The sequence below is a fragment of the Nelumbo lutea genome, chromosome 5 (genome assembly GCF_056320005.1).
Source record: "Nelumbo lutea isolate HS-2025 chromosome 5, American lotus-T2T, whole genome shotgun sequence".
NCBI classification, from domain to species: Eukaryota; Viridiplantae; Streptophyta; class Magnoliopsida; order Proteales; family Nelumbonaceae; genus Nelumbo; species Nelumbo lutea.
Window position 1 is genome coordinate 34,978,893 of NC_142688.1, and position 19,127 is coordinate 34,998,019.

Below are 19,127 nucleotides of genomic sequence, written 5' to 3' on the forward strand. Positions count from 1 at the left end.
CTTGCTTGATCTTTTGTTGATGGTGTCTCCTGCTGCATTGGAGGAAGTTTGATGTGTTCTAATACAATCAGGTGATTCTCTTGTTGGGGACTTGGAATCCCGTATGATGTTCCCAAGTTTCTAATTCTTCATAGGGAAAACCATTAGTATTAGAAAACTGAACTTGGAATCAATTTTAGAGTTCCAGTTTTTTTTTTTTTGGGTTGAAAGAGTTCCAGCCAGTTTGAACTCTGCTTAGGGAGAAATATAATGAAATGTGAACCCTGTTTTACCAAGAACCGGGAAATTTTGTTAAACCTGTCTTTTCCAAGTAAGACAGAACTAATACCAAAAAGAGGAAGGCAACTTTTCTTAAGACTCAGTCTTGGGAAGAGTGCAATTACAAATATGTAAAGCGCAAATACAAGGTTTAGAAATACCATATACAAGGTTTTACACTGTACATATTTGTACTTGTACTCTTCTCAAACTGCAGAAGGGATACAAAATTACAAATACAAATATGTAGAGTGCAGAACCTTGTATTTTTGTATTATTTTATATGTATTTGTATTATACATATTTGTGTTTGTATTCTTTTCAAATTGAGCCTAAATGCTCACCAATTGGAACAATTTTGCCTTGTATGAAATCTCCACAACACAAGGGACCTTGTTGGAACTCAGAAGGCAGAACTAAGGTGCATATGGAGAAGTTTCAACTTCTTTGGCTTCTTGGAGTTTTACCAGAATTGATGTAATTTTGCTAACAAGTTAATTCTTCAAAATGTAGAATGCAACTCTAGAAGCTCCTGGTTGGAAATTGGCCCTCTCATCACACTGATCTATGATATTCTTGCAAAATGTTAATTACCCCTTTTAACTTTATAAGGTTTATTAGTAGCTTCCTCAGAGCTTTTTGATTTCTTATGACAATTCCCAACATATTAAACGCTGAAAATTTAGGAGCGACTGTTTATGTTCAGAGAACCAATAATGAAAGGTATAAAGAATTAAGTTCTTTCAAAGCAATAAACAAACCCTTTTTAGTGGTTGCACTGATGATGATGGTCACAAGACACTTGGTAATACTTCATAGCTACAGTTCACTAAAGCTGCTGCTGCTTTGTTTTTAAGCTTTAGACTGAACGATAGGTGGTGGGTTGCACAGCATCTTGTACGTTTTTGAGGGGCAGACATGCATTTGACAATGGCTACAGAGCATAAATTCTATACATTTAAGCCAAGTATTAGTTCAAAGGCATCTCAATAGCTCAAAGCTTTATGGGGAGTTGGGGACTGGGGCGAGGCTCTACACTCCACAGCATCACACAAACACAAGGACACAAAAACGCGCTACGCGACGTTATAGCTGGTGCAATGCTGTATGTAGCCACATGCTGATGCTACGAGACAAGCCAGGATTCTGCACATTTTTTTCTTTTTTTATTTTTCAGCTTCTTTGGAGCTGACTATGGACTGGTCTTTTCACATGTGGAATGTCCTATTGGTTGAGAATTTGAGACTTGTGGCGTTGCACTTTAGTAGCCTTTACTGGGGAATTGGGATTTGTCAATGGGCTCTGAATAGTCCCCTCTTGGCTCTTACTAACCCTAAAGAAAGAAAGCTCAGACTCTGTCTGTATATAGGCACCTTTGTAGCCCTAGGTTGAGATTCAACATTATAAAAATTAGTTGACCTTGGAGCATTCTGTGGCCGGGTGGAGTCAACAGCAATCGGAAGCTCCCCTTTTCACCTTTTTTGGTTGTGATCATAGTTTGTGCTTACACACCTCGAGGACAAAGCTGCTGACTTGTGAATGTGTGAATGGACAACCACACTTCTACCAATTAACTTCTTTCATATTTTTTTCCCTTTACAATTTCTGTCCAATGAATAGTTTTGGTAGCTGAAACTGAGAGAAATCAGGGAAGGACTAAAAAATGACAAAATCTTCTCATCCCAAAGTAATTGTCTGATGGACGCTCATGGAATCAAAAGCTCGGGTAATTGATTGCTTCTCTGGGACAAGAGAATAGGGTATCAATTTATTGGGTTGGACCGGGCTGAACTAGGGCTTACCTACGTTCTGGACCCGTGCCAGGACACGAATCCTAGGTGCACGCAGGACCCATAATCGGTCTGCAGACCCACGACTTGCCATCTGTCCTAGATTAGGGGGATCAGGACCCATAGTTCAATGTGTCATACATTGAACATTAACTATGCTGTCACGAGGCTAGTCGTTGGGGCCCCGTGCGGCGTTTAAATGAGACAAGTAAGCTTATGCAACAATCAATAACACAAGAAAATACAATAAGATGACATACAAATTAGTCAAAAAAGCTATTTGTATTGCATTAATGGATAGCAAGCACAAGCACATAGTTCAATGTTGAGGGGATCTCGTGCTTAACCTTTATATGTTATTGATTCATTCGACTACCTACTTCGCCTCAAATAGAACGTTAAGCTTTGAGGGGAATGACATAAAAATACATCAAAATGATGAAAAATTATACTAAATAATTACAATAATGCCATTGGCAATCCCCCCATACAAAATACAAGCATTGCCCCAACTAAGACACACTTTGACAGTCGAATGGTTGTTGTAGGCACCAAGGATGGCACTTGATGGCACGGGGAAGAGAACGCTTGTGATAGTCTCCCCCACTCAATTCAATCTCCGTCCTCGAAGACTGGCTTCTGCTTGTGGCTCAAATCTACTGTTGATGAAGGAGGGTTTTTCAGCTAGTCCACGAACTTTGTCTCTTCCAAGGCCCGGGCACAAAGTTGGGTGGAAGGCTTTAGGGTGTTCTTGATGGTGGGAAAACCTATGGCTAGTTCCTACGTTAAGTCCTTGCCTGACTGCTTCAAGGTAGGATTTTGGATGTTCCGCTTTAGTGGTAAGAAAGTCTTTGGCCCGGGCTAGGTCAAAATGATGGTTTGGATTTTTCAGGGAGTGGTTATCATGATGATTTGTCCCCCAAGGGTTGTTCCTCACATGGCTCCTATGAGGGTTGGCTCGATCAATGTGGTTGTGGAAAGGGTACTTAAGTGGATTTGGTGGTACTCGCTCTCCCTGATGATGGTGAGTGGTTGTGGTTGAAGACGGCCTTGGGTCTTCCAAGAGTCCTTTGTGTTGTCGGTTGTTGCCGATGTTGGTGTTGATATTGATGTTGATGTTGATGTTGATGCTTCTGCCGGCGGTGGTGCTGGAATAGTGACGACTTCCCAACCTATTCTGGTGTTGATGTGAGATGATTGAGAGGGGGCCTTCCTTGTTGGCATGACACTGGCTTTGTGGGTGTCTGCTTCTTGATAGTATTGTAGGGCCGAAAGTTGCTTCCGCCTGAGAAACTCCATTCCCAAGACAACCTAAAAAATCATCCAAAAGTACTACAGATAGATTGATGGGTCCTTTCCATGGCCCAACTTGAAGATTTACTCCATGAGCCATGCCTTCTACTGCTTTGGCCCTTGAGTTGACAGCATTGATCCACCCTGTCTAATTGGTGGTGGTCAAGCCGAATCACTTTGGCTTTGCAAGCGAGATGAAGTTGTGGGTGGCCCCAGTGTCTACCAAGGCTTGGGTCGGCCTCCTGTCGAGGGTGATGTCTACATATTTCAGCCCCTTGTGGGCTTTGGTGGGCCACTTGGATGTGGCCTCTGTCTTAACCATGGCATTGATGAGTTGAAGGGTGCCTACTCTTGGTGTCGTTGTGGGTTTCTCCTCATCACTCTCTTCACTATCACTGAGTTTGGCAATGAGGGCATTGATTTTCTTTTGTGTTGGACAGTCACTCGTCTAATGCTTTCCATTGCAAATATAACAAGGTGCAAGAGGAGTAGTGGGTCTCCTAGTGTACCGGTGGCCCTAATAGCTTTGGGCTCCTTGTGGCTTTTTCCCTTATCGGTAGTTGTTGGGCTTGTCAGTGGACACTGGTTTCTCCTATGTAGAGGTTGATTTTTTATCTACCCCACTCAAACTCATGATATGTGGGTTGGATGGCTTTTGCTCTTCTTCTTTTGACTTCCTTAAATCAACTAGTTGCTCGGCCACTTCCATGGTTATTGCTAAGTCCTTCACCCCATGTCATTGTAATTTGAGCTCCGTCCATGGTTTGAGATCATCCATGAAGTTGAACAAGAAGTCCTTGTCAGATATGTCAAAGATCTCAAGGGTCAGGGCTGAGAACTCATGGACATAGTCATGCAATGAGTCTTGGTGCTTCAAGTTCTTCAACTTCCTTCATCCCAAGTACTCAACATTTTTGGGGTAGAACTATCACTTGATCTCTCTCTTGGAATCGGCCTAGGTGTTGAGGGTCCGAGTGCCATGTTCAATGTCCTAGCAACATCTACTCCACCATAGCATTGCTATATCATTTAAATACATGGCGGTGATGCATACCTGAGTTTGGTCATCATGGATGCCAGTCGCGAAGAAGTACTGATCAAGTTGCTAGAAGAAGTTTTCAAGCTCCCGAGCATCACGAGCACCTAAGTATGGAGTTGGTTGGTGCATCTTGATGTGAGTGGATGGAGCAGATGAGGCACTAGTGGAATTGGCCATGACTCTTTTCATGATTGTTAGCTCAGCCCTCATCTCATCCAATTGAGCTTGGAAACTGTCCATCATGCCTTGAAGACTACTTCGGGAGGAGCTGGCTTGTGACTGTAGCAAGGTGTGTGGATGTCTCGAAGGGCTCCATTGAAATGGCTTTCCAGCTCCACCACAACATTCTCTGCAGTCTCCATGTTGAGGTGGAGTTCATTGACCCGATCTCGAGTCTCACCTACTGTCGCCTTGCAACGTAGGATGTGAATGTCCATGCTAGCAAGTTGGTCGACTGATTTGTCACGCTTGCTAGGTTTAGTTGTGCGGCCATTCGGGGCTTGTGTCTTGGTGGGTTCATTGAGTGGAGCCTCATTGGTGTCATGAGCTTGGTGCTGCCCATGTAGTATGTCATCAGCAAGGTCGTGGTTGCTCTTCATTGAATTACGGGCGACTAACAGGGTCCAATGTGCGTGTAGGAACTCCTACTCTGATACCAACTGTTACGAGGCTAGTCGTTGGAGCCCCGTGAGGAATTCGAATATGACGAGTAAGCCTATGAAACAAGCAACACAAGAAAAAGCAACAAGATGGCACACAAATTAGTCAAAAAGGCTATTTGTATTGCATTAATGGATGGCAAGCACAAGCACACAGTTCAATGTCGAGGGGATCTCGTGCTTAACCTTTGCACGCTCTTGATTCACTCGACTACCTACCTCCCCTCAAAGAGTATATGAAGCTTTTGGGGGAGTGACATAAAGATACATCAAAAGAATGAAAAATTATAATAGATAATTACAATAATACCATTGGCAATCCGCCCGTACAAAATACAAGCATTGCCACAACAAAGACACACACTTGGGCACTTGAATGGCCATAAGAGCACCTTAAAAATCAAAATAAAAGAAATGCTTGGACAATCGCAAAGTCATTTGATCATGCTAAGTTTTGATATAGAGCCTGCCTTCCATGGGACTCATCCAATAATGGATCTTGAACATTTGAATATCATGCACTTGGTGGGGTATGGATATTACATATTCCCCCTCAAGTGCGAGTCCCTTTTCTAAACTCATTTACCTATATTATATAAAGCATAAAAGCAGTGTCAGTAGTAACAAGTATATAAATAAAATACACTAGCAGCCTTCGCCAGCGAAGACAGTGCCTAGACTGGCCTAGCCTACCCTAGTTTCGTTGGGCTTCAACTGGGCTCTTGTGTGGCCTGTCAGTGGCAAAGAAAGCCTAGGTCCAGCCCGGCCTTAATTCCAGGCCGCCTGACTGGGCCAGGTGTTCTAGGTTGCCTATTGCTAGTTTGCTACGCTTGCTTCTCAGATGGCTCGGATTGGACAAATCATCCCACCACGTGATTGAACCAAGGTAAGTAGTAGAGAAGACCTTAATTGACCCAATTGGGTGAACCACAATCCTGAAGTTAGATTGGGCTTCACTAAGGCTATGTTTGAAAAGGAAATCTCTTTGCCTTTCCCTTCCTTTCCCTACCTTTTCCTCCAAACTAAACATAGCATAAGATTTTTTTTTTCTTGGTTTATGTTGTAAACCGGAATTTTCTTTTCCTCCTTTTCTCTTTGACTTTTTCACTTTGAGGTTTACTTTTACTCTGTTCGTTGGTAACCAAGTTTATCCGGGTAAGTGTTTTGCAAGCGATAGTTGTCTGAGTAAGATCAGTGCCAGTGTTCTCGTGCATTTTCACCTTACGTGGGTAAAGAGAGAGGTGGGAATGGATTAGGGTTATCGGCGAGCAGGTAAGCAACTTATCCATCCGCTAGTAGAAGGAAAGTATCAAATATCAATCACCCAGGTAAGAAAATATTACTTATCATAGGACCAAGTATAATGGCATAAGAATGTGAGGGTCATGATCAATTACCTACTTGACTAATTTATCCCTACAGAATACCAGCAAACGAATATGTGTGATTTTAATTTTCCTCTTGCGGTAATGTTTTGAATATGAATATGGAGCCACCACATCTTTTGGGGGGCTTGGTTTCCTTTTTGAAACCAACTCTGGCTTGGCAGTAATCACATCTTGTGGCTATTTAGTTCTAACATATAAAAAGAAAGAATGTGATGAGTGAAGTAGGTTTGTCTTGAAACCAAAATTTCGGGATTTGTTTAGAAGATTTTTCTTGTGAGTTTGATTTTGAGTATATACATTTTGGATTTAAGGTTTTGAGTAGATTTGATTGGGATCAAAAGGGTGTTGTTGTTCCTCAATAAGAGGATAGCTCTTTGGCTCTTTCAAGGATTGTATTTTTTTCTTTTTTTTTTTTTGAACATTTTGTTTGTCTTTGCCTGTGGGACATAATTTATCAAATAACTTAACTCTTGTATTATTTTTTTTCTTTGCTAACTGTTGCTGCCTAAGTTGGGCCAAGGGCAACAATATAATTACACTTTCATAGATGTGGGTTTGCTAAGTCCGAGGGCTGATAGAGCTGAGGGTTTCAAGGTCCGATTTGTGAGCAAAGGAAGACATCAAAGGCTCTAGGTGTTATCCCAGGGGTAGAGACTCCGATGGTCAAATTAGCAAGGGTGTAGCAAGGGGTCGGACGAGGTCTGAGTAGTGATAGCTCAAACGATGTCACAAGAGAGCTAAAGAGTTTAGAGTAATAAAAGGCAAAATAGCTTATCTAACGAGTGATGCCACTTATTTATACTTTAACCTGCTTGAAGTTTATTATGAGCGGACGGCCAAGATGCGATCCAGCCTGTGCCATGTGCACCTATGTCATTTGGCCTGCCATGTGCGCCTACATCAGTAATCAACTCTAATATTCTTTGTGTTTATGATTTTTTTTAGTTATTTATCTATTTTATTAAAAAATCCACCGCTTTAATTAAATAGTTGATATCGAAGTCATGATTTAAGATGAAACAGCATCAAAAGATACAGAAATGTGGTTCAAACTTCAAAGTAGAGAAATGTTGACTTCTAGCCTCAGCTTGAAAACAATATAAATACACATGTGTACAATGTACATACATATAGAATACAAGGTTTTACGCTCTATATATTACAAATACAAATAAGTACAGAATACAAGGTTTTACACTCTACATGTTTGTATTTGCATCTGTACTAAGATCTGTTGATCTAACAAGGTTTACAAAGTATAATGAAAGGGAATTTATTGAAAGAAAAATACAATGAACAATAAGGAATAAAGAGAAAATAAAATAGATACAATTTAATTTGCATGTTCGTTGGCATTAAGGATGGATAAGAGCCGAATTGAACAACTTGGCAGAAAAAGCAAGGTTCGAATTTTGATTCAAGTAAGTTCAAATTCGGTTTGACTTTTTATGATAGATAAAATAACACTGCACTAAAAAAAGAAAATACAAACTATTCAACACCAACAGTAGAGCTGTCCCACCAAATACAATCTCTCTCAAAATACTTACATTTTTGCGTTGGAATATATTTATACGCCACTGAGCTTAAGGATTTTTTAGCACACAAAATTTGATCTATCCAAAAATTGTCCTTTCAAGCTAAACCATAGGATTGAGAATTAAGGAGTCTAGATTTTCAGTACAATCCTTTTCCTGAAGAGATTCTTGTACATTAAATCAAAGAGCCAGCATTCTCTTATGCTTAAATGGGAATAACAGACATTTCAAATGTCTTCCCATTCTATTTTTAATATATTAAAATTTTAAAATGATTAAAAAATATGAATTAGGGTTTCTTCATCATAATTTGTTCAAATAAAAAGTAAGATTTTACAGAGTTAAAACTAATAAGAAAAAACTTCCAAAATTGAATGTCTGAAGTTGAGACTACTCTCTGACTTTTACACATTTATCAACTAGAATCGTGTTCTATTACTTGCTACTAAGAAGCTTTGTTTGCTCTTGTCGATTCCAACCCTCCACCCTCCACCGGCCTATTTCGAGTGCAAGATGTCACCACAAGGAACAAACAACCGAGCTATGTGAGATTCTTGAATGGAAGTTTGGCTCTATACTTAATGTCTACTGACCCAAACATTGTAGATATTTATATACCTATGCCTACGGCGTCATCAATGATCAATACATGAGTTTGAGCCGACTGAATGATTTGGGTGGAACTGTGGAAGGAAGTAAAATTTACAAAGAGTGTCTCTGAGCTTCAGGCGTTCGATTCTTAGAAGTCATAACTCCTATTTGAGATTTTTTCTGCTTAGTGATGTTTAGCTCTGTAATTGGAGTTGGAAGTCGGAACTCCTGTTTTTTATTTGTTTTAAATTTTGAATATATTAAAAACAGAATGGAAGAACGTTTGAAACATCTATTACTCCTACTTACGCATATAAAATTTAAGCATGAGAGAGTACTGACATGGCACTCTGCTTTAACGTACAGGAAGGATCGTGCAGAAGATCTAGACTTCAATTGAGGGCGTCCACAATATTCTTGGCATTAGATAAAATTAAAATAAATATCCATTGATTATCCTTGGCAAGAAAAATAGCCTTCCAAATTGCTCTTAATTCATCCACCGCCAAATCCTTCCATCTGCCTCCTATACCACCTGCAGCCATAATAAAATTTTTGTTACAAAGTTCATATAAGTAATCCTACCCAAGTTAGCAACATCCCCATCACATTGAATAAGTATACTTTGACCTAAACCTCCAAATCTTTCTTCCAACCAAATAAAATTTGCAGCATAATCAAAATTTATATCATTTGACCTGCTAGCCCCCTTAACCCAAATATTTTGTTAACAGAATTCAAAACCCAAATGATGGATCCATTAATATTACTAAGGGTAAAATACAAAAAAACGTCCCCTAAAGTTTCTGACAATCATAAAACCTCCCTTATAGTTTTACTTTAGCAAAAACCACCCTTGAATTAAAAAAAAATGACAAAAAACCTCCCCTCCTTTACTGATTCAGATGGAAAACATTTACTGATGCAAATATTTTTTCCAAATACCCATTTTACCCTTTTGTAAAATGGCCATTCGAGTCAACGACGGAGTTAGTGGACATGTCTAGAAGGTGGCGAGCATCGAAGATGGATGCGATTGCCATGATAGGCCTGTCTCGTGGCCACGACCACAACGACGAAATCATACTATCTGATGTAGTGCGATCTGATAGCTCTCACGTGGTAGATGACTCAGACGCCGAATCAGATGCTTATGATTGGTGGCCGAACTGAGATGACCGAGATGTATAGTTTTGCAAAAGGATAGAGTTAGAGTGCTCGGGTTGTTTTACCCGGGGTGGACACTCTGATGCTTAAGTCAGCAAGGGTTTCTTAGAATGCTTTAAATGATTAGAGAAAGCGAGAGCTTAATTGAGCATACCTCTTTAGGTAGAAATGAGGCCTTTATATAGGTGTGAGTACTCAAGGACCTTCTTATAATGAGTCTCAAGTTCTCGTAGAGCCATTTCCATTAACTCGAGGGAGTAATGACGTTAGTAACATAATCTATGTAGAGGGCTAAGGTCCATCTGATTGGGTTTGATGCACGTGATGCGGGTAGGCTGGCCTAACAGTCAACTCATTACTATTTCGGAGAACTTGGTCTGATAACGGATCTATGTGACAAGTCAGCAATCATTTCTTGTAGGTCACCGATATTACTTTTCTTACCCTGGCCTATCCCTAAGGTAGGTCGCTCCTTAATCGGAGGTCCCTTTGGGTCGATCGGGTTGAGATACTTTTGGGTCAGCCCTATGAGGAGCTTCCAACCGACCTGCCGAGGTGATCAACTTACTCAGTGTCGGGGTGTCATTTGAAAGCCACGTGTCATGATGTTATTTAGAGGACTTAGATTATCAAAATTATTATTGAAATCAAAGTATAACATTAATAATTTGTAATTAAAAGTTATCGTATTATCAAAATTATTATTGTAAATTTTACATAATTTTGTAAAATTTTAAATATTTATTGAATAATAAATTAGTTAATTACTATAACTACTAAAAATTCCATAATTATCAAATTACTAAAATAACAAAAATGTTTGCTAATTGCAAATTATCAAATTATTATTGATATCACTTTTTTTCTCACAACTAATAATTTTTACCTTTTATTTTCACTAATTACACTAGTAATTCAAAAATTACAACTAATTTCTAATGATTTTAAAAAATTACTGCTAATTATTAGTAATTCATGAACTGGATCAATAAAATTGTGCAAGCCAGAGTTGACCTGATAAAATAAATTGGTCTAAAAAGTAATTTAAGTAATTGGATCAAGAAAAGAATCCAAACCGGAGTTGACTGGAACAAGAAAACCGTCTAAACCACAAGGGATAAACCAATCACATTCTAATATTGGATTTAGTTTTTGGTTTTGGATCCGATTGTATAAAACCCGTGCATTTAAAACCCTCTTCTTTGCCCACTTAAAAGCTATAGTGGTCGGTCGATGTGGTACGCCAAATAAATCTACTGACGCCTTTGACCTCTGTTTTCATAAAAACGATGCACATGGGCTACAAAGGCATACCTGGGAGAGTGCAAAAGTGACTGCACCACCCTTGTTTTGGCTATGCCAAAAACCTGCAAAACAAATAAACTGATGAGAATAAACACCATGTTTTGGCTGCGAAATGGATCCAATGGGACTATCAGTCATTATTTTCATCAAAACCGACCCACATATGCCGAAAATACATACCTGGGGTGATTATCTTTACCCCTGTTTTGCTCTGTAAAACTGAGAGTGAACTGCTTTGGCCCCTGCTTTTTTCTATAAAATTGAGTCAGAAGAATTACAAGTGGTAAGAGAGAGGTGGGACAGGAAAGCAAGTTTAAAAAGTTAGGACTTTTTGGTGTGGTTTCCTATTATATCATGATTCAGATATGTGAATTATTTTGCATTTAGGTTGAGTTTGGGAGAAGTGAAAGTTGTGTAGAATTTGAAAAGCATGGCCTACATACCCTTGCACATCAGTTGTTCCATGATTGACCTGCATGCCCAAGCCATTTCAGTGCAGAATTTCAAGTTTTTGTTCCTTAGTATATCCATCTCTGAGATGCAAACGAAGGTTGTTGGGTTGAGCTTGCACCAAAGGATGCGGTTGGCTCCTACAACAGAGTCAATAAACGTCCGAGGCTTCCAAGCTCAGTGTCGAGAGCTAGAAGACTGTGTTGTGTTTATCTTTGAATAAGTTCGTGCCTCTCCACTGACAAATGGTCGTCTCAGTATAGTCCCTTGAAATAGAATAGCTTTGGTACAACTTAAAGTAACTTAGACGGATGGCACAATGTGTGTTAGGAATACTTTCATAAAGTTGAACTGGTTCCACTAAGATTTTTGGTCATTTGATCCATTCAGTGGTGGATCTTTGGCTGAAACATTGGTTACAACCATCTCCAAAACCTATATACCATGACCAAACCATGATTAACGAAAACAATAACTAGAAAAACATGTAAACTGAGGAAGATAGGGAGTCAGGGAGGCAAGAGCCATAAGAACAGAAAATAGACTCAACAGAATAGTTGAGACAGAGGAGGCATAGAATTTTCTAGAATGGTTTTGCACAAATATTACAATGATTTTGATTTGTGCTGCCTCCATAACAAAGAAATACCCAAATATTTGCAATCTTTAAAGAGTTGGCATTCCCATTTGTCTTTTATTCATTTTAGCTCCTATGGGTTGTGTATTTCTACTAAACCAAAGACCTGATTTTTTAAAATTAATTTGAGGTTTAGATAACCTTTGAAAATCTTGAAGCAATTCGACAAAATCTGCTGCCGCCTCCTCCCTGTTAGCTTTTCAAAACATTAAAACACCATCAGCAAAAAGGAGGTATGAAATTCTAGGGACATCTCTATGAATTTTTATTCTCTCTATTTTATTTTGTTCATTAGCCTTTGAAATCAATCTAGAGAAACCCTCCATTGCCAACATGAACAAACTTCTTATGTTTGAGCTCAACAACGATCCAAACCTCATATAAAAAGATTAAGAATTATGCATATAAATAAGTTAAAATAGGTTCATGAGCCAAGCTTCATACTATTTTGATCACAGCTCAACATGTAGTCAAGCCTATATATTGAGCTTGAAGTTCGATTTAAACTTAAACCTAGCAACCAGGGCCGGTTGGGTTGGTTTGAGTTGGGCCATTTTGAATTGGGTCAACAAAGGCTAAACCCTAACCCTTGATACTCAAATTAGGATTGATCCATGGGTGAGACAAATCAATGGTTCAAATGTCAACTAGTTTTTGACCAACTCAATTTTTTTACCAAAATACGGGTATAATCATTCAGTTCAAATGGTTTGAATGGTTTGACCGTATGGGTTAAAACCAGTTTGAAAATGTTGGTTTAGAAATAAGTGACTCGTGACCCAACCCGACCTAAGCTGGTTTCTCTTCAGGCCGGATGGGGTCATTCTGCCTTCTAGCATGACATCAGTCACTATATGGGGTGACAACCTTTTTCTTTTTTCGAGTCAGGTAGGAATTACGGGTCGGGTCAACCTTTTGCTTAGATCTGATTTATACCAAACTGTGAATCAAACTTTTATCGAGCCAAAAAAAACTCAATGACTTGCCAGTAGCGAATGACAAAGTTGGCCTTTTTTTTAGGGAGAATGATGATTTAGTTCAGGATCAGAATTTTTACTTGATATTGATGCCAATTCACCGTGGACATTGATGTATAGAATAAAAGGTTTTGACATTTTAAATATTTATAACTCTGCAGTAAAATTCAGAAATTTACATTCGGCCTGTCAGTACTTTTCCATTTTTTTTAATGACTAATAGCGTACAATACAAATGGTTATTGGTGACAATTTATAGATTTTGGGTAGGAATTAAATGGAGCATTTTGACCGGAGACCCGACCTCTTCCATTATCGTATTGTGGGTGGCCCCAAATCCAACAACAAAGATCAGATCACAATTAGGCGCGACAATGATCCCACCATATCACCATTGAATCCATTTTCTTATATGGAGTGGATCTGTTTGGCTGGATTAGCTTCAAATCCGACTCATTCTCTTGGGAGGAAAACTATGCAACTCTAATGGGTTAATTCGGTCAATAAACAAAGAACGTACTGAAAATGTAGGTCCGTCAATTGGTCAAAACAAACCCAATAGAACCAGCTGACCCGATCCTATTATATTAGGTCTGGGTATGCATTACACGTGTCGCTGATAAATTGACAGATGAACGCGTATATTGTCTAATTACGCGTATATTGTCTAATAAATGGGTCTATAATACATACTAACCCGGGCGAGAACCGACCCATTGACATCAACAGAAAATAGAGGGGCTCCTACGTAGATTACTCTGTAACTCCTGCGTGTTTCCCATGCGTATTGACCAAATGCCCCCGCGTAACCGACCACGCGCTTACCAGTTACCATAGGTAAACGGTGGACGTGGACGTCTGGAATCGGGACAGCCAAGCTAAATCCTTCTCCGGAGTCACCATTTGAGAGATCTACTTCTATCGCCTGAAACCTCAAGAGGAGTTGAGGACAAGAAACACACACAGAGACAGAGACAAAGAGGGAGAGAGAAAGAGAGAGACCATGGAGGCCAGACTCTCTGCTTCCCTTGGTCTTCCATCTCCAAACCCCGATTACCATCGCAGCCTCGCCGATTTCGACAGCCTCTTCAATCACTTCAACGCACTCATATCCTCCTCAAATCTCCAAGGCATCAAACCTAATCAGTCCTTGGAGAAAGCTTCCAATAACAGCAAGAGCAGTGGCAACTTCCTCACTTTCTCTTCAACTTCTATGTCCATAGAGACTAACCTGACATCTTCGTTTGTTCCCCACGAAAACACAAAACCCAGATCTCAGAAATGGCTAAATCCCGCAACGAAAGGAAATACAAGGATCCAGGCGCTGACGAAAAACCTATCAGTCCTCGAAAGGGCTGTCATTGGAGCATCGGCGGGAGGAATTGCGGGTGCTCTCACCTACGTATGCCTCCACCCTCTTGATACCATCAAAACTAAGCTCCAGACAAAAGGGGCAGCCCAGATTTACAAGGGAACTTTCGATGCCATCGCCAAAACTTTCCAAACGAAGGGAATTCTGGGTTTCTACAGTGGCGTATCCGCCGTTATTGTTGGCTCGACTTTCTCCTCTGCTGTGTACTTTGGGACTTGCGAATTCGGTAAATCGGTCCTATCTAAATTGTCCCAATTCCCTACTTTGCTTATTCCTCCAACTGCTGGTGCAATGGGCAATATTGTCTCCTCTGCTATAATGGTGCCCAAGGAGCTTATTACTCAAAGAATGCAAGCGGGGGCGGCGGGGAGGTCTTGGGAGGTTCTGCTGAGGATTCTGGAGAAAGATGGGATTTTGGGTCTATACGCTGGTTATTCTGCGACTTTGCTTAGAAACTTGCCTGCTGGAGTATTGAGTTATTCCTCATTTGAATATTTGAAAGCCGCCGTGTTGAGTCGAACGGGGCAAGCTCATTTAGAGCCATTTCAGAGTGTCTGTTGTGGTGCATTGGCAGGAGCCATTTCGGCTTCTCTCACGACACCTCTTGATGTGGTGAAGACCAGGTTGATGACTCAGGTTCAGGGAGAGGCCAGAGATAAGGTTGCTCTTGCTGTGTATGGTGGAATTTCGTCGACCATAAAACAGATTTTGAAGGAAGAGGGATGGGCAGGGCTGACCCGTGGAATGGGGCCCCGAGTTCTTCACAGTGCGTGTTTTGCAGCATTAGGTTACTTTGCATTTGAGACTGCTAGGCTTACTCTGTTGAATCAGTATCTCAACCGGAAGGAATCTAATGAGACGGCCAGTGTTCTCTCTTGATTCAATGGTTATTATTTGATGTGAAAGCATGAAAGCAACTATTAAAGGTGACAATTATTATCTACCCTCATATGCACCTAGGACTTTTCCTGTTCTTTCCAATTCACAGTTTTTGCAGAATTTAATTTCTGTTTAAAATGTGTTTTCGATCCTAGAAGTCTATTGTAATTGTATTTTTAAGATGAGGGTTCTAGTTGTAAATGTATCTTTTTTTTTGATATATTATTAGTTTGTTTTCTTCTTCGTTGATGGACAATCTCTTCAATAAGTGTATTGATTTTTCATTTTCTAAAGAATTGCTATTGTTAGACATGCATACCCAGCAGAACACAGCACACTGGGAAGATTAATATGAAATCGGTTTCGTCTTTCCTGTTTCAATTTATATTGCGCCTAGGTTCCAATACATCGAGAAGTGCAGGTATCTTATACATTGAGTCATATCAACCATATTTCCCCGAGAAAAACAAACATTGAGACCTAGTTACTGCCCATAAGGATGCTAGAATGGTTTCTTTTCCGACTACTCTCTTCCCCAGAAATGACAATCCTTGGATCAGTGATAAAGAAAATAATAACAGTAGGGGAGACTAATTATGGTTGTAAAGGAAAACCACACTCTTTATTTAATATATATTTTTTTTTGTTTCTGTCATTTGTTTGGGTGCAAGTGGACTACATATAAACTCTTTATTGTCCTGCCTCAAAGAGTTACTTATAATCAACTCGCTTGCATGCATAAATTCTTCAGCTTTCTCAAAACAAGGTTTGGAGGCATAGTCTAATCATTTAGAGATCTACCAATTTCTTGCCTTTATTTGCTAAAAAAAGGACAAATAATATTTCTATGAGAAATATCATTTGTGATATCATTTGTTTGGGGAAGGAGGGTTCACAATAAACTCATGACCAATGATATCACAAGTGATATTTCTCATAGATATATTATTTGTCCTTTTTTGTAGCAAATAAAGACTAGAAATTGGTAGATCTCTAAATGATTAGACTATGCCTCCAAACCTTGTTTTGAGAAAGCTGAAGAATTTATGCATGCAAGCGAGTTGATTATAAGTAACTATTTGAGGCAGGACAATAAGGAGTTAAATGTAGTCCACTTGCATCCTCCAAGTGTGGGATTATATAAAATCAGATCATTTTGAATTATGTACTGGAGTGGCAATAGTCAAAGGTTGATTAGTGGCTCACGGTAAACAAAACCTCCTATTAATTTAATTAGGTCTGGGAATTTGATAGAACCCTGATTTTTGAGGGTTCAGCTGGGCAGTCTACCAAAGATCTCATGTGGCACCCCTCTATCAAATTTGTCTACTCCAAGAGGACATATCAGCATAACTAATTCCCCCCCCCCCCATGTGCTGGTAAATCAGGTTGTTATGCATGAATAGTAGTAGTATAAATATCTCTGTGAAAGCCTGATGCTTAAGTTAGTACTGGATATAAGTAGCGAGTTGAAAGCTTGAGAACTTGAGAGCTAGAGTGCACTAAATCACACGTACCTGGGTCTCAGGGGCTAATACCCTTATATAGTTGGGCTGTCGTGGGTCTCACGAAACACTCCCGAGATCTTCGGCCCAATCCCTAGGAGTCCGTTCCGCTCCGGAAGGTGGATAACCTGCTAGTTGATAAGGCCCATCGTGTCCCTCTGATTTGGGCGGGATGAGGATAAAGCCTACGGTTGCATGGTGTGATCCCGAGGGGTTCGAAGACAGTTGGCAAGCTTCTAGAAGGCTGGTACGTGTCACTTCGGCAGGTTGGGTTATCCCAAGATACCCGGGTTTTAGTGCTATCCGAGGTGACTGAGATACCCGAGGTGGCCCGACCTACCGAGGTGGTTGAGATTGTTAAGTCATGTGTCTAATCACCAGGTTATGTCCACGTGTCCGCAACTTACTAGGTCGGGCCAAATCACCCCTCATCAGTTGCCCCCCCACTCCCCATGCCAAGGGTCCTGACTTGGTGCGGGGAGGTCATGGCGGAGTTAAGTCAATTTGGCTCGTCTTCCTCTAGGTTGGTGTCTGGTTCGATGGCCAGACCTTGGCAACCCGCCTGATTCAATCGAGAACTCAGATCGCGTACCAGGAACGCGCGGACATCACACGGATTCCAAAACCCCGCGGATGTCAAAACGCATGCTTAACTGTTTTCGCCTCAAGGGTCGTGCGACCGGTTTCTATAGGAACCGTTGGATTGCTTCAATTTGGACCGTCCAAGATCGGTTAATGTCGCTATAAATAGGGACCTTGGGGTCTCATTTTGTCACCTTGCTTTGGAATTGTAGTGATTTGGAGCTCGCGCTTTGGTATCCAGGTCGGTGGTGTCTACTCTTGTGTCCGAGGTCGCTTTCTCTTCTCTTCGGGTAAGCCTTCTTCGCTCCAGTCCGTTTCCTTTCCAGTATGAGTGGTAGTTGTTTTTCCCCTAGCGATAGCAAGTCCGACCGAATTGGGGAAACCTCCTCGGCTCGCGAATGAGCCTGATTTGGCCGAAGTGACTTCCTTGTCTCAAGAGCATGAGGTTGGTGCCACAGAGGTGACCACCTCGGCGAGCCCTACAGATTCCAGTCCAACTGAAGATAACCTTTTAGTCCAAGAGTGTAAGTCATCTGGTGGGAAGGCGTCGTCCTCCAGGCCGCCCAAAAAGACTTCCAAGCTGCCCAAAAAGACTTCCAAGCCGCCCAAAAAGACTTCGACTCCCAAGTGTGCTAAGAAATCCCGAGGTCCAGATAAGTTCGGTCCTTTAACTCTGCCACTCGAGAGACTCCAAGCCCTGATCCTCAAGTACAAACTCCCCGACAACCTTAGCTACTCTATCCCCTTGGAGGGATATCCTTGACAACATGACCTGGACGAGATCACAGTCTTCGAGGAGTAGCTCATTGCTGGGTTGCGCTTCCCTCTTCATCCCTTCATCGTCGAGGTCATTAAGTATTTCAACATCATCATGGACCAGTTGCACCAGAACTCAGCTCGGACCTTTGTAGGGACCATCTCAATTTTCCATGACTTCGGCATACCCTTGAGCTTAGATACCTTCAGTCCGCTTTTTTATGTCAAAATAAATTCCGTCGGCCTCGTCCTGGAGGACAAGTGTAGCTATTACATCTCCTACCGTCTTGGATATAAAATCCTCTACGAGTACCCGAACAAGGTCCTGGCTTGGAAAAGGAGGTACTTCACCAGGGGGGGTGGTCTTTTACAACACACTGGAGGACCTGCATTAAGGACCCTTGAGGACAAGCTCAATGAGATACAACGAGAGGCGCTGTACTTCTTAGTTGACCTCGAGCTATCGACAAAGGAATACTTGACCGAGAAGATGCTCATTGAGGTCAGGCTAAGTCCTCTGGGTAGGTTGTCACCTCAACACACGTGTTTCCCTTGTTTTCTCTTTTGATTCCTTCGATTGATCTGGTGGTTGATTTCTACAGGAATCATGTCTGATATCCCTTCCGCTGAGCTATTTGGGGATATGAGGAAGAGGAAGAGGAAGAAGAGGACGATGTCGCAAAGCAACGCTCCCCGTTAGGTCGCTAGCACTCCGACCACTGAGCCCACAACCACCGGTGCCCAGGAGCCCCCAGTCGTCAACCTGGTCGAGGAAGATCACGAAAGGAGTCTGCCTCCCCCACCCGAAGGGGCCCGATCTCCAGCATGCCAGTGCACTACCCTCGGGGTTGGCTCCTCTAGCGAGGGCCCCGAGGTGGTCCTGAACGTCTTGAATGTTCGATCCAGCCTTCTGAAGAGTAGGGATGCGGTCTTCCCCGCCA

General features: G+C 41.1%; 1 protein-coding gene across 1 annotated transcript; it reads left to right on the top strand.

Moving 5' to 3' along the window:
• Window positions 1-13,825: 13,825 nt before the first annotated feature.
• Window positions 13,826-15,592, top strand: MFL1 (Mitochondrial substrate carrier family protein). Its single transcript, XM_088944845.1, has one exon. It carries the CDS (start codon window positions 14,096-14,098, stop codon window positions 15,341-15,343), a length of 1,248 nt encoding a protein of 415 aa, XP_088800971.1. The 5' UTR covers window positions 13,826-14,095; the 3' UTR covers window positions 15,344-15,592.
• The last annotated feature ends 3,535 nt before the right edge of the window (window positions 15,593-19,127 follow it).